Source organism: Cyanistes caeruleus, chromosome Z (genome assembly GCF_971803275.1).
Source record: "Cyanistes caeruleus chromosome Z, bCyaCae1.hap1.1, whole genome shotgun sequence".
Classification (NCBI taxonomy): domain Eukaryota; kingdom Metazoa; phylum Chordata; class Aves; order Passeriformes; family Paridae; genus Cyanistes; species Cyanistes caeruleus.
The window spans coordinates 49862302-49876932 of record NC_141732.1 but is presented as its reverse complement, the minus strand read 5'-3'; the positions used below and the strand labels follow the sequence as shown (position 1 = coordinate 49876932).

Below are 14631 nucleotides of genomic sequence, written 5' to 3'. Positions count from 1 at the left end.
ACCAAAGAAACCGCATGCACACAATTTTGCTTTTTTTGGCTTATTTTGCTAGTACTCTCCCAAGAACCAACAAGAAACGCTTTGACCAGCCCAAAGAGAGCCTCACAAGATTCCCTCATCAAGTCTAAATGACTGTAGTTATTGTATTGAAGAATGTAAGACAAAGCATCTGCCTGGCATCCCTGAAGAATGTGCCTTTTATTGAAAAAAAGGTTCAATATCCCAATCAATTACAAGAGGAAAATGAGTGGCCTCATCAGCTTCCAGAAACAACTATTCTTGAGCACTTCAGATATTTCTGTCTTCAGACAAAGACAAAACCAACAAAAAGAAAAAAAGGAAACTAGCCCACACTGCAGTAAAGTATATTTTATAAGACCCAGGAATTTTAGCCAGATATACAGTCAAATATACTACAAATATGCAGTAATTCACTCAGCTTGTAGTACATAGCACATGCAAGCCATTTCTTGTAAGAAGAAAGTAGTCCAATACCTAACTCCCATCAAGTTCAGTTAGTTTTATGACATCATGAAAACTGCATATTTCATCATAAGTATCATAAAATTTGAGTTAAAGTTACAGGTAAACTGTGCTCTTCATAATAGCATACTCAAAGAGTTGGAAGATTGCCTACTTCTGTTTGCTTGATTCAGTCAGAAAAAAACCCAAAACATTCTTACTGATACCAGGATGTTCATCAGCAGGATTCATCTCAACTGCATGCTTTACTGCATTTCCTTTATCACGCCTCCTTATCCTTTTTCTGTGATTCACCATGCCTTGATCAGGAAATTGTTCCTTTTAACTCAACCGTGAATTATGTTTGGAGGTTTTGGTTTTGATTTCAGCCACACAAGTGATGTTGTGCTTGACGATTTGTTCAGGGTCATTGAAAGTCTTATTTTGATACTGTATATGATTCATACACTCCTAAGTAATAATGAATTTCATCTGTGTGCAGATGTGTGTGTGTGTGTGTGTCTGTACTTGTGTACACAGACACAGAGGAGGTAATATTATCTAAGATTGAGAGATCCACCTATCTGGGATCATTCAAAAAGGAAATACATGCTAGAAATTTGTGGTAGCTTTGAAAACCTCAACACACTGCACGGATAAACACCACTGATGGACAGACACATATCAATCAATAAGTTTTTGATGAAATTTCCATCGAATAATCAGTATCGATCAGAGACACCTGCACCCCATCATAATGCAGATACACTCTCACATACAAAATCTCAATCAGTAACATGAGTACATAGCTAAGAACAAAAACATTGAAATAAGTACATTAAAAAGGGTATAGCAGAAATTCTAAATCAGTGGAAAGTACAGCAGTTCTCAAAGCCCTGGGAACTTACCAAACTTCCATCTTGAGACAAGCCCAGCTTTATATCTAACAAGGTCTATTTCTGTTCAGTACATTTGTTTGTTTATTCTCCATACTGAGCAGGGGATAAAAAGCAGATATTCATGAAACCAGCAGCAACAGCTCCCTTTTGTTTAGGATCATCCATTGTTGAACCATTTTTCACTGCAGCCAAAGGGCCTGTTTGAACTTCCTGACTGTTCATCACACATAATTTGGACTATTTAACATTATGTCAAGAAAATTGCTCAGTGCTTCCCATCATGGGAACCTATGAGAGCTCCATATCCTTGAACTAATTTTACTTAAAGTATTCCATTGAATAGCATGACTGTCTCACTATAATCAGTGCAGCAGTAATGTAATTAATCTCAAAATTGCTGTGGGGAGCACAAGGCATCTCAGTTGCTTGTCGTAACAATCTAAATTAGTGTATTACTGAAAGATGTTCAGGAGGAACAGTTCATTTTAGGTAAATGCTGTCAGGGTATCCATCCTTTCTATTTCTACAGCTAAATTAAAACTATCATCATAGTTCTCCTTTTGAAATCCAAATGACTATGTTTTGAGGTGGGAAAGTATAATTAAATTTGATGTGGTATTTGATTCCTACAGATGCAGTTTTTCATTATATAATAATTAAATTTGAATAAAAATTTATGTTTTATTTAGAAAAGAAAAACTGGTTTGGCTCAAAGCATGCCATTGTATCAGAACAATTCCCTTTTGTCACTGAAACTTCAGACAGTTGCTTCTTCTTTTCCTAAGCAAAAAAATTAATTCTGCTGTTTTACTTTTTATACAGCCAAAATTTAACTATTTTATTTAGAGGTATTTTGACTAGGCATGCAACTACTCCAACTCACAGCAAATCTCAGAGATGAACTTCAAAGAATTAATTTTTTTAAATCTTCCACTAATAATAGTGATTAATGATAATGAATTATGGTGAATAGATGATGCAGATGCCTAAAATTGCATATTTGGTGTTAGTTACCCCATCCTCTCTTGTCAGGAACTAAATCAAACCTCAAATTAAATTTAAAAAAATACCCTAATAAAAAGGTTATGTAAAGTGATGAAAGTATTAAATTTAGGCTAGTTAAGTCTGATATTCCATATGGAATATACAAAAATATGAAGCCTTCTCAGTTTTCTACTACTCTGTGAAAAAATCAGCAGACTAAAATTTTATCTTTTAAGGTCAAAAGATTATTTTTTCAACCACAGATAAGGGAAAAGAGTTGGGGAAAAGTTGAAAGCATAACTCCTGCTCAATGAATATACTCTCCAATGTTAAAATCATAAGACAGCACATTTTTCAACCGAAAGAAAGTCAGATACTTCATTTTGATGTAGTTTTTTTTCAGTGATCCAAGGCAGAACAAGGAACAATCCAGAGAGATTATTACCTAATCTGCTCTTTTAACATATATAAGAAATCAAAATCTAAGTAAAACAAGCACTGAATAATTAAAGAAATGCATAACAGTAACGGTCTGATTTAATTTGCATAATTTTTTCCCTTAATAGTGCCTAATTAAGACATCAGTTTAAAAAAAAAATCCAACAGAACTCTGAGATTTTCCGCACTGAATTAACACTAAGGACTTTTAATGGGTGTCTTAATTAGACTTTGTTATTCATGGAAATTTTACACAAATTAAAATCAGGTCCTGCATGCAACATTCCCAGCTGAGTCTCAGAAAAAATGCTACACAGGATTGAAAGAATTTTAATCCATGTGCGGATAGCAATTTGTATTCTGAAGTCAACATACTCCACATTCAGTTTTTGGTTTAATTTGCAGTAATAATATAACCAACAAAACCCACATAGTTAGGATTTCTTTCTTCAAAGTAAATTTTGATTTTATGGACCCACTTTTTTTTTTGCTTTGTTTTTAAATTAATTGAATATATAGAAAGCCACGCAGCTGGACAAGGAAATTAGCCCATAGCCACCATGATCTGCACAGTCCAAAGGGTACATATCTGTTATTCAACAGAGAAAGTTTGATTCAGTCTCAAGTTCCACTGCTTCTGTAACCAAAATGAATGCTGTAATGCCTGTCATTATTGGTGAAAAACAAAACAAACGAAGCCCAAAACAAAACTGTTGTCATAGCAACCCCTTCATCCCTGTTAAGAAAGTCCTTCCAAGGGAACCTAAACCTTAGAAGAAGGAAAACCTGACCGCTGTCTCTTCAGTTTACATGTACAAGGCACTTCCAAGAAAACATTCAAAAAGCACAAGCAACAGGGCTCACAAGAGATTTCCAGACAAGGCATCAAAAAAATAACAGCCTGAGCAGCAAAGATTACATTACACTGACATTGGACATATTCCAGGTATTGACAGACCAAGTCTCAACTGCAGTTTGTCCTGTAGTGCAGATCACATGGTAATGCTGTGTGCTGATGCTATCATGGAAAGCAGTTTTGCACACAGTCCTTCACAAATTACTCCACTAATCAAAAACATGTTAATTTCAAATATCAGACACAACTTTGAACTCATGCAGTTGCCAGGAATGCATCTGCTACAGCATGTTCTCTACAAAAGGAAGAAGAAAAGAATTTGTATGTCTGTGCTGTGCTCACAGTGCAAAGAAATATCAGTGCTTATCGAACAGGGCAAGTACTAACTTGCAGGAGTTTATTTTCATTGTCAGCCTATAAATACACCTGTACGTCCATGTGTGCGCTTGGACATGCGTATGCATCAGCACACTCCTTGCAGTGGGAGCTTTGCTTCTGGTGGCACAACCTGCAGGAAGGGTTCAGGACCAGGACCTGCCCTGTTGCTGCTGCCAGGGCTTTCAGTAAAGTATTTTTCCTACACCTGACAGAGGAAAAGCAAGTAAATATGATTAACCTGCACCCTTTATTCAATCATGATGAACAGGATCAATTATATCCCTTATATATATAGCTGCTGCTCCAGATTTCTCTAAGACCAGAACTGGCAAGACACTAGTCTAGATGCCCTAGAAGACACATATTCCTCACAAGACTTGTTTTGGAGGGTTCACATAATTTTACAGTACCTGGCTAGTCTGCGGGCTGGACGGGTCGTAAGAAGGTACATAATTCTTCAGAGTATCCTGAGGATTCAGGTGGGGAGGATATCTGATCGTTGGATGAGAGAAGTAGCTAGATGGGGCAGGAGGGAGAATAGCTTGTGCTGGAAATGGCAATGGTGAAGGTGGAGGTGGAGTTCTAGTTGAGATGACTGGAGAAGATAAAATAAAATTAAAATTACTTCGCATCTTGTTTCTTCTAAAATTCTTCACCTCTGTATTACAGCAAGAAAAATAAAAAGTCAGTTATAAATCAGTGTATTGCACTTCTGCTTTATGGCATTTTTACAGAAAAACTTACAGGTCCTGCCCTCACATTATCCCAGGAAATGGAAAATGCAACTGTTTCAAATTCATAAATACTGTATCTTGTTTTGATTTTGTGGGTTATGCCATCATAGTTTTTTTCATTTTTTTAAACAGGAGTAATTTTCCAACATTAAAGATATTACAATTATACACAATTTTTCCATCTGGAATCCAAAAAACCAAAATCAAATATTAAATAAAGCCCCTACTTTTATTTACAGCATCCCTGCATTGAGAAAAATAAATCACCAAACCCAAAGAAACGGGGATTGCTCACTGCATTGCATTCTACCTGCCTCACCTGGGGTCAGGGAAATATCTACTCATCAATATTGCCACAAATATTTGCTGACTTTTATGAAAATCTTAGTGAGCATTCAACTTCAGGCCTGAGAAACCAAACCATCCAACAAAATTACCTTTGATTATTTTATTCTTTTCATTTACTTTATTTCCTGACCCCACAAACACACAATTTTCTATCTGAAGGCTGTGTGCAGTGTGCAAGTGTCTAAACAGTGCAAGGAAGGTACAGCTTGTCCTTCTGGTGCCCAGTTGTCAGTCTGGAAGTGTAGAGGATTTTTTTTATCCCACTGCACAAGGACACACTTTCCACACTTACTACACCCCTAGAGAGCAGAAACTTGGTGTACTGAAAAAAGAGGTGCTTAGTTCAATGGAAATGGAGAAGAGGCAAGGAGTTTTCATTTCCTTTAGTGGAAAAATACAAAATCGGGTCTGTAAAGCAAGGTCTCTTATAAACTGTTCAATGGTTCTATACTGTATAAGTGCAAGCACACCAACGCTGCCCTTCTGGACAGCTTTCACATCTCTGGGTTTCTTCAGCTTAATTTTTAAAGGACTTGCTATTTTTTGAGGCATCGGTCATAACGGAACAGGCTACAAAGATAAAAACGGAGTTTCCCAGCAAGTAGATAGTTCACCCAAAAGTTAGGTTATGATTGTCAATATTCTCAAACTATACTCTAAATTTAATATTAAGATATACTCACAAGTATGTGGGGGAGGTGTTTGTTTGTTTGTGTTTTGTTGTTTGTTTGATTGTTTGTTTCTGAGGTTTTTTTGGTAGCAGATTCATTTTAATCACAGCTCCACCAAGTTCAGTTTAAACAAAGTACTAGTTACTTCTCTGGTATGTCAGAGCTGTGCAAAACCAACACAAATGAAGAGAAATCTATCCCTTCCATTTCACCTATCATCTCTTATATCCTTGAGTATCTGCTACTCAAGTGGAAACTTCATAGCAACCAGAATGAGTCCAGGACCATTTTGTAACACAAATTAAGGGGCAGTTAAGGGGAAAATAGTCCTTATATATGAATTTAAAGGGATTTACTTGAAATCATGGAGGAAAAATAAAGCAGAGACCTATCAAAGCAAAACTGCATATGATAGAAAAGAACAAAGTTTTCAGATTTGTTTTACGGAATGACTCTAGTCACCCAGCCCCTCTCAAGAAATTAAAACTTTTATATGCAGTTTATAAAGAGACATGATGAGATGCTGAGGGGACACTACTGAGGACTGTGTTCTTATCTGAAAACCAGGGTTGGTCTCACCTATGAAATTAAACAGACCATGATGGTGGAATTTCTATCATTACTGATAAACACTCAAGACAACATGAATTCTGGCACATTTCACATATCTCATCCTTACTTCAAGTGAATTTTTACTATGGATTTACTAATGATTTCAGAAAACAGGTGTTGGAAAATGCTTAATCAGGACTCTAGACTCAACATTCAAAATAAGCACTGGTACTTACTTCTTATAGTTGTTACTTATTGTGTCACATCATGAACATGATTGTGACTTCTCTTGTGTATTAAGTCCTGCCTATTGTGGTATTTAAATACAATATAGTCATAGCAACAAGAATAAAAATGGGATTTAGGTGAAAGGATGAAATACAGGGACAATTTTTCCTCTGTCAGTTTCTTCATGCATTGTACAGTTTATTTTATTCACTGGTTAATCCTAAATCCTTTTTAGTGGCTTCCAGCAGGCAGATTACCTGAACAGTTAAATGAATGCTCCTGCAAGGATAACCCAGCCTTTTCAATTTTTATTTTCACCAGTACTATAAATTGGATTAGGTCTCTAAGAAAGTCTGCAAAAATGCATCACAATCTGATTATAAGAAAGGAGATCAGAACAAATTAACAGGGAGGTTTTTATTTCCTCCTTCATAACTCTCACCACTGTGTGCAACTCCTGGGATTCCTGGGTGGTGATGTTGGGGAAAAGTGCTCAGTCTTGATGAAGAATCCTGGGGAGAAGTAGGACTAAACAAAGGCTTTTCAGGTTTCTTCATTGTAGGAGAAGACATATCTACAATAGAAAAACAATGTAACAGTGACATTAGTTTAGAAGCCTTATTCAGGCCACATCATTTTATAGACTGAAGATACTTCTTTTTCCTCTTCTTGCACAAATATCATATGCTGATCCAAGTCCCCCCTGGTGAATAAACTAATTTTACATTACTACTTTTAAATCTGAGAATTAAAAATAATGTCCTAACAGGTCCTTGTCCTGCAAAACAGAAACTACATTCCTTGCATACCAGACAAGCCAAACAGTGAAGAAATTAATGTCTTTAGAACTTCCCCAGACACTTGTCAGCTCCCCAGAACATCACCAAATCATCAGTTCCTTCAACAGCCATTTAATTTTTATTGCATTTTTTAATGGAACACCTACACACAGGTGTGTAGGGTAATTGCCATACACATGTCAGTTTATGGTATTTATTATTGTATTACTTCAAAACTTATCCCTTACTCTTCCTGAAACCATTGTGAAACAATGCAACCTCCCTAAGAACAAGGGATACTTTAATTTGTCTCACAGTTTCCATGTCTCAAGGATGGACTTGTCACTTCTTTGAGTATCCCTATCAATAAAAACATTTCTTTAGAAATGTTCACTTCACAATTTAGAAATGTTCATTTCTTCACTATGTGAAGGTAACACAGTAGTAGGGACAAATGTATGATTTCTACCAAGCTTACCAATGTCCCATAGAGCAGAATTATCAGATTTTTTTTTGAAAGTTTAAATTAAATATTTGTTGGACTTTGCACGAAATTATTTCAAATTTCATTACAATATTTTTATAGAAGAGACATCGATATTATAATTCGTTCCATTTTGAATCAATGGACTGTTCAAAGCAGAGGTAATTTCTTAAGCACTTTACTGGACAGGGGCCACATTGCCGTTGACTTTCTTACATGGACCATGTCATCTTTAATAGGATTTTTTATCCTTTTAATATTGGTGTGCTCTAATCTGCTAAAACAGGTCTGCAAAATGTGGAGCTTTTATTGAGACCAAACTGGAACAATGCTTTCTTGAACTGAACTTAGAGCAGGACACATGAAACTGGGAGTTCTCTTCTTTACTCTGCCCCACCTTGCTGTCGAGCCCCACACAGGCACTGGCACCAGACCCAGAGTAGACTCTGCCTGTGACCCTCCACCATCCCCTGCAATCCCCACCCTCCACTTTGATCCTACTATTTCTGATGAGTGCCAGAATACCCTGAAAAGTTCATATCTTCAACAGTGCTGCTGAAAAATGTTTTATTTATTTTAAAGTTTCAGGAAGGGATTCCAATCCTTATTACTTTGAGAATTAAAATAAAACAGACTTTTGGGAAAAAAAAAAAAAATCTAAAATACAGATGAAAAGCAGAAAGATACCAAAAGCACTCGGACAAAGTCATTGTAAGGTCAAAATTAATCAGACACAGTGTCCTGTCCTGCTGAGAATGTTCTTCAAATGTGAAATTCTCAGTGCTGTTCCAAATCACTATTGTTTGTATTCTCATATTACTTTGGAGATACGACACACAGGCACCCAAACAAGTAGCATGTTTTAAAGCATCACATCAAAGCAAAAAGGGCTTATGCAAAATAAAATAGTTAGAACGTCTCATCTTCCAGCAAGGTAGAGCTGCCTACACAGGAAGGCAGAAGAGCTGCTGTGAAACATAGCATATGTAGCCTGTTCACCAGCAGCTTGCACAAATGGTGCTCCAGATGTATAGCTGCTCAAGACAGCCCAAGGCAACAATTTTGATCAATTCCAATGTGATAAAGTGCTGCAGGGAAAGTGCAGAAACATGTTTACATCAGCCTTTAATTAAACTGTTGTTCACTTCCAAAGAACCTTAGGAAACACTAATGAGACATGAGTTTTGGCAATTTCCTCATCAAAGCAAAGACCCTCTTCCTCAATCTAAAGCAGCTTGCCATCCAGGCTGTTCCTGGATGGGCATTATCTTGGCACAGCACTTGGCAAGCTACCTGTAAGGAGAACGCACCTGGAATCAAACAGTGACCCAGGGCAAGTTTGAACATCCACCTGCCTATTTCTGGATACCTGACCTGCTTTCTTGTTCACCACCACAGCATAGCAGCTTCTCTTTCTCACCTATGAGAGATGCTTATGAGCAGAGCTAAAAGAATCCATAAACAAATAATAAATATCTTATTGTCTTTTAATTCTAGAACTCTTCTTATTAATATATTTTCTACTGCTTGGTTTCACAAGACTTCCTTTACACTATTGCAAACAACAATCTGTAAAGATTTATTTACAACTCACTAGTGTAGCATCACCTCCAGAGAAAATAAGATAAGCTCATATTCAGCTTACAGTATATATCACTATAATAAAGGACAAAAAACTATGGGCTCCATGGCACCACTGTCAAGCTCTAAGAAACATCCTTCCATGCTACAGTTTTAAATGAACTGATTTTTCCCAGAGGCAGTACTTGGGATGATTTCTGGTGGCAGGATACACTACGTACATCACGTCCAGATTGGCCTCAGTCTTCACCTCATCTGATAGGTACACTTGCATGAAGCACATGAAAATTTAGGTAAAATTTTGAGTTCACTTTGGGTGTCTGCATAATGACAAGAAATCCCACTGTACTTAGGAGAATTTGTTTTGCTTTACACATGCACATGTGAAGAAGGAGCAGAGCCACTTTGCATAGGCAGAGCCAGCATCACCAATTTTCTGATGAGCTCAACATTATTTCCTTTAACATCGTAAGCATTATGTATTTCTCAAGTGTGCATTTTAATAAGGCACCTAACACAGAATACTGACATCTGAGTGACTTTAAGCCACAACTATCCCTCCCTTATTGAAAAAAGGCTTTGTTATATCTGCCCTAAAGGCTTGGTACTGGGGCTGGATGGAAACTAAGAATCATGAAAATCAAAACATTTTAGTTCATTTATCTTGTCCACAAAAAGAAGAAAAAGAGTGGGGACATATTTTTATATGGATATGTGAATAAATAGGAAAGAAAGAGAGATGTGCCTGAACAGCTGGGTGTCTGAGATACTTGATGTTTTTAACAGAGAAAGACTGGCTTAGAGCTCCTGTTCCGTATGAGAAAGAGATCAGTCTTTGCCACTAGCTCATCCCTTTTACAAATCTGTGCCCTAATCCCTCACTTGTTGGTGTCTCATTTCACTTCACTTGCACCAGAGATAAGGCCTCCTAAACATTTATTTACTTCCATGAAAAATTCTGGTAATTGAGGTTCTCCAGAATGAAAAATCAACAAAATAAAACAGAACAAACAAACTGCAGTCGATTCTGTGGTGTGGATTTCTGAGACATGTTCAGCAATTCTCAAGGTGAAGGCCTTTGTACTCACTTTTGGGAGAACCAACAGCTGCATGCATACTGCTTAGCAGCTGAGAGTGTTCTGAACTTTAGGACTAGTGTCAAGGTTTAGAAAGAGCTGCTCATTCATATTTAAAATACTGATCTGTTTTACTTCACATCTTAAAAACTTATCTCAGTTTTACTTCCACATCAAGTACGGAAAACAATTTTACATATGAAAATTTTATACTAGGTTAGAACATCTCAGTGTATGAAGATTTGATAACCTCCCATTTTCAAATCAGCCTGCTTAGCACCAATGCTGTTTTCACAGGCACACCTCTGATATTTCACAATCCAGTCTACCAGACTGTGACACCTGTTTTCCCATCAGCAACCATGCCCAAGGCTAATCAAATGCTCTGTTGTGCTATTATGCCATTTCACAACAGATAAACCATTTCAATGTATCATCTTTTGAGATTTGTATTGAAAAACCTAGGAAAATAAATTAGACTAGAATTTCTACCAATGTCATTTTCAGTATTTTAAGTGCCAAGAAAGACATTTAAAAAATACTGCACTTCAGAAAAGCTACAGCAAAAGGAGTAAATTACTTGCAAGAGCAACTGAATTATTTCTTTTTTCATTAGTTTTATAATAAATTACACTATTTTATTTTACTTTGTTTAGTAAGTATTAATATACATAAGAAAAGAAAGAACTTCCAGACAACAGAAACACAAAAGTTAAAACCCTTTAGATGGAGCAGACATGTAATTCTTCTTATCCTTACCCACATAAACTTGCAGAATACTGTATTCCATTGCCAACAGTAACATTCTGTGGACTGTGTTTACCTTGAAGATTTTCTTTACCTCAGCAGAAAGGGGTCTGAACAAGTGACAGAAGGGTTTTGCCTACCTGCCCTTATACATCCCAGCATACTGGGGGAGGGGGCATATAGGGAGGCAGGGAGGAAAATGCAGACAAGTCCTTGTATAAATAATGTAGGACACTGAGTTGATGTTTGTGACTAGATGTATAAAGTTGGACACCTGAAATTCTCTATTGTGTTACTGATTATCCTATTTTGTAGACAGAAAGCAAAAAAACTCAGTACATTTCCTGTTAAAATGATATGGACTAGCTTTTGTATAAGTATAATCTAGTGCAAGTTCATTCAAGCTAAAGTAATTGGGAAACCTGCATGCACAAGTTATAAAATTTTTTTTTTTTTTCCAATTTTAGCAAAAAAGCCATTTATAAAATGGGGGATGAAAAAGCTATGACTGTCAGATTAGACAATTAATATTAAATATGTGGGCACCAAAGCTGTCCACATCCCAAAGTAATTTCAAAAAATGTCCAGCTCTAGAACAGGACATACAGACCATAACTGTTGCTTGACAATATCATATGACATGTAGGTAATTACCTGCCACACTGAAGAGATTGTGTCCATGTAAATTTACAACTATTCCCTCCAAGATTAGGCTGAAACTATGGCATGTTGTCATGCAAGAAGCTGTGGGCAGCAATTCTTCATTCTCATCCTTTACACACACCTCACCACTTCTCACCAGGAAGTAAAACTCCCAGGAGAAGTTTATGATCAGCATGACTACATTACCACACCTGCAGTTTCCTGTGAGGAGAAAACACACCCTTTTTTCCCATGCATTCATCTTCTAGTATAAAGCTGGCCAGCCTTCCTCACCTTTCCTCACCCTCATCTCATACCAGGAACACTGTCCTTCTATAAGAGCCCCAAGCAGGAGGTGCCATCATGGAAATCATTGGGATCTGGGGTGCTGCTGTTGGGAGGAGGTGAGAATGTCTCCACATCCCTTCACAGTGACCCACAGGGACCAGCTGTCCCTCTGCAGCCTCTCCTGTCTCACATCTTCCTACAACTGCAGACTCAGTTTATCCAACCACTTCTGTACCAACACAGCCATGCATGACAGATGTCATATGAAAGTTCTTGGGACTAACACAGAGCTCAGTGGGGTTACTCCCTATTTAGCATGGAGCAGGCAATGCAAGTAATGAGGCTGACTTTGGAAACAGAGATAAAAGGCATCACACCAAAAATACTGTGTTGCCTTCAACAAATACCACCATTTAAAAAGCCACTGCCATAAGAAACCCTTAAGGAGCTCCAGAGTGTTTCAGGTACTTGAGTACTTTTTTGTTTATCTTTACACTTCAGAAACACTGGGCCATCTCATCATCTGTGAATCATTGTTAAAAGGTGTGATTCCTGTATATAGCTGTGATAGAAGAGTATTGTGGAAGAATGAGAAAGATGTTCCTAAAATACCAAACAAGTTATAAAGACTTTGGAGTACATTGTAGTCATTTATTAAGTTATCCTACAGAAAGTCATCCAGACTTCAAGGAAAAATGCACAGCTGTAACATTTCATTGGACCTGAGGCTACAAGGACCTTGGCCAGAAAATAAAATCATACTGTAACCATAACTACTAAAGTCACAAAAGTATTTCCAGTTCTAATGCAATAAAATTAAAGGGCTATTTGAGATAAAATAATATAACGGAATTTGTTGATTTAGAAGAATTCAGATTATGAAATCTCCTTCTTATTACTCTTACAGTCTATACTGGTAACAGTTAAGGACATTTTAAGATGTGTGCCACATTAATTGTTAATCCATCTGGGGAATGGTTTTCAAGAGAGACAAAACCTTTAAGTCATTCTGAAATATACTATTTTGAACAAGTTTGACACAGACTGTTTGAAAGCAGTAGAAAAGTACCTTTTCAAATATGTCTATGTACAAATACAAAAACAAAGAATTTATGAATGAAAAGAGAAGACCAAAAAAATTACCTCTTTCCATAAATGAAGATGTTCTGCACCACATACATTAAATTATGCAGACTTACACATACATACCCTACAAATTCTAAAAAGAGGTGATCAGTTTCATAACACTAAATCTCTTATTCAGAAAATTGGAAGAAAATTATACATAACTCCTGGGACAAATCTTGCATTAAGACATTCATTTTATCATTAATTTCAATCAAAAGATATCTATCATCCAGATAAAAGGATGCTGCCATAATATTAAATTCATCAGAGGATAATGGCCATGAATACAAGAAAAATACTCTTTTGCGCTAACATCTTTCATTGACCTATATGGAGACCTAGAGAGTATTCAACTCACTAATCACACTCAGAAAACATTAAGTAATAGGTCTTGCCACAATATATTTGTCAAAAGAAAAGACAAAGAATCTGTAATGAGATTTTTTTCAGTGACTTTATTGAGCAAATAACAGTCATTTCCAGGAATGAAAAAAAAAAAAAAAAGCAAACTTTTGTATGCTTCATATTGCATCTCCAACTGTCTTTGTCTTTCTCTTTATATTTCTAAACATCTTGTTACTCTTCATTCATTCAGAATCTTAAGTGTTCATGGGCTGAAGGAAAAGCCAGGTGCCTGCTCTGCCCAGAATAAAATCTTCCTCATCTAAATATCATCTGCTATTCTGAATACCTGAAGACACTTACGAAGAAGTAAATTTGTCTACATCTGTTTTAAATACAGAAAAACAGATATAATCTTTGTTGCTGTATTTTTTTGAAGAGAGCATAAACAACATTACTCTCAATAATTCAGGATGTCAATTTTCTTGATGTATAAGCAACTTACTAAGGTAATATTCTTGCCATCCTGTTCACGCTATGTTTTTCTTTCTCTGTATTTTTATTAAATAAGCATTTGGGAGATCCTTCACCTATTTTTCTATATTTAGTGCCTTTCAACTGTTTTTCATCTTTATAAAAACAACGTTTGACTTATTTCAGGTACCAGCACTTTTTTTTTTTTTGGCAAAATTGTCGCTACAGAAAAAAAAGTAAACCAATTCCCCATGATTTATTTAAACTATCCCAACATTTAATATTACTTTTAACTAGCAAACAAAGTTCTCTGAACTCTGCCAACATCTTTTTCTGCAATGAGGAACAACAAGGAGAACTCAAGTTGGGCATTCAAGTAACTCTTCCTTGCTAAGGCTATTGTTTGTCACCATGATGCCATTTTCAGTATCACAGCAGCCAACAGCCCCACAGAAGACATGCCTAAGAATTCACTCTGGAGATACATTCTGAGAGGTGAGTCTTGGTGAAAAGTATCTCTTATTTTACAAATGTGAGGCT

At 36.5% G+C, this 14631-nt stretch overlaps 1 protein-coding gene across 7 annotated transcripts in view; it reads right to left on the bottom strand.

Moving 5' to 3' along the window:
- Positions 1–14631, bottom strand: part of NFIB (nuclear factor I B) — a 164146-nt gene that overhangs the window by 29199 nt on the left and 120316 nt on the right. For all 7 annotated transcript variants that reach the window (XM_023943528.2, XM_023943530.2, XM_086867618.1 and 4 more), the window contains exons 7-8: positions 6993–7124; positions 4428–4612 (exon numbers count right to left, since the gene is read on the bottom strand). In XM_023943528.2, coding sequence (XP_023799296.1) covers positions 4428–4612; positions 6993–7124 — 317 coding nt within the window. The remainder of the gene's footprint in view (positions 1–4427; positions 4613–6992; positions 7125–14631) is intronic.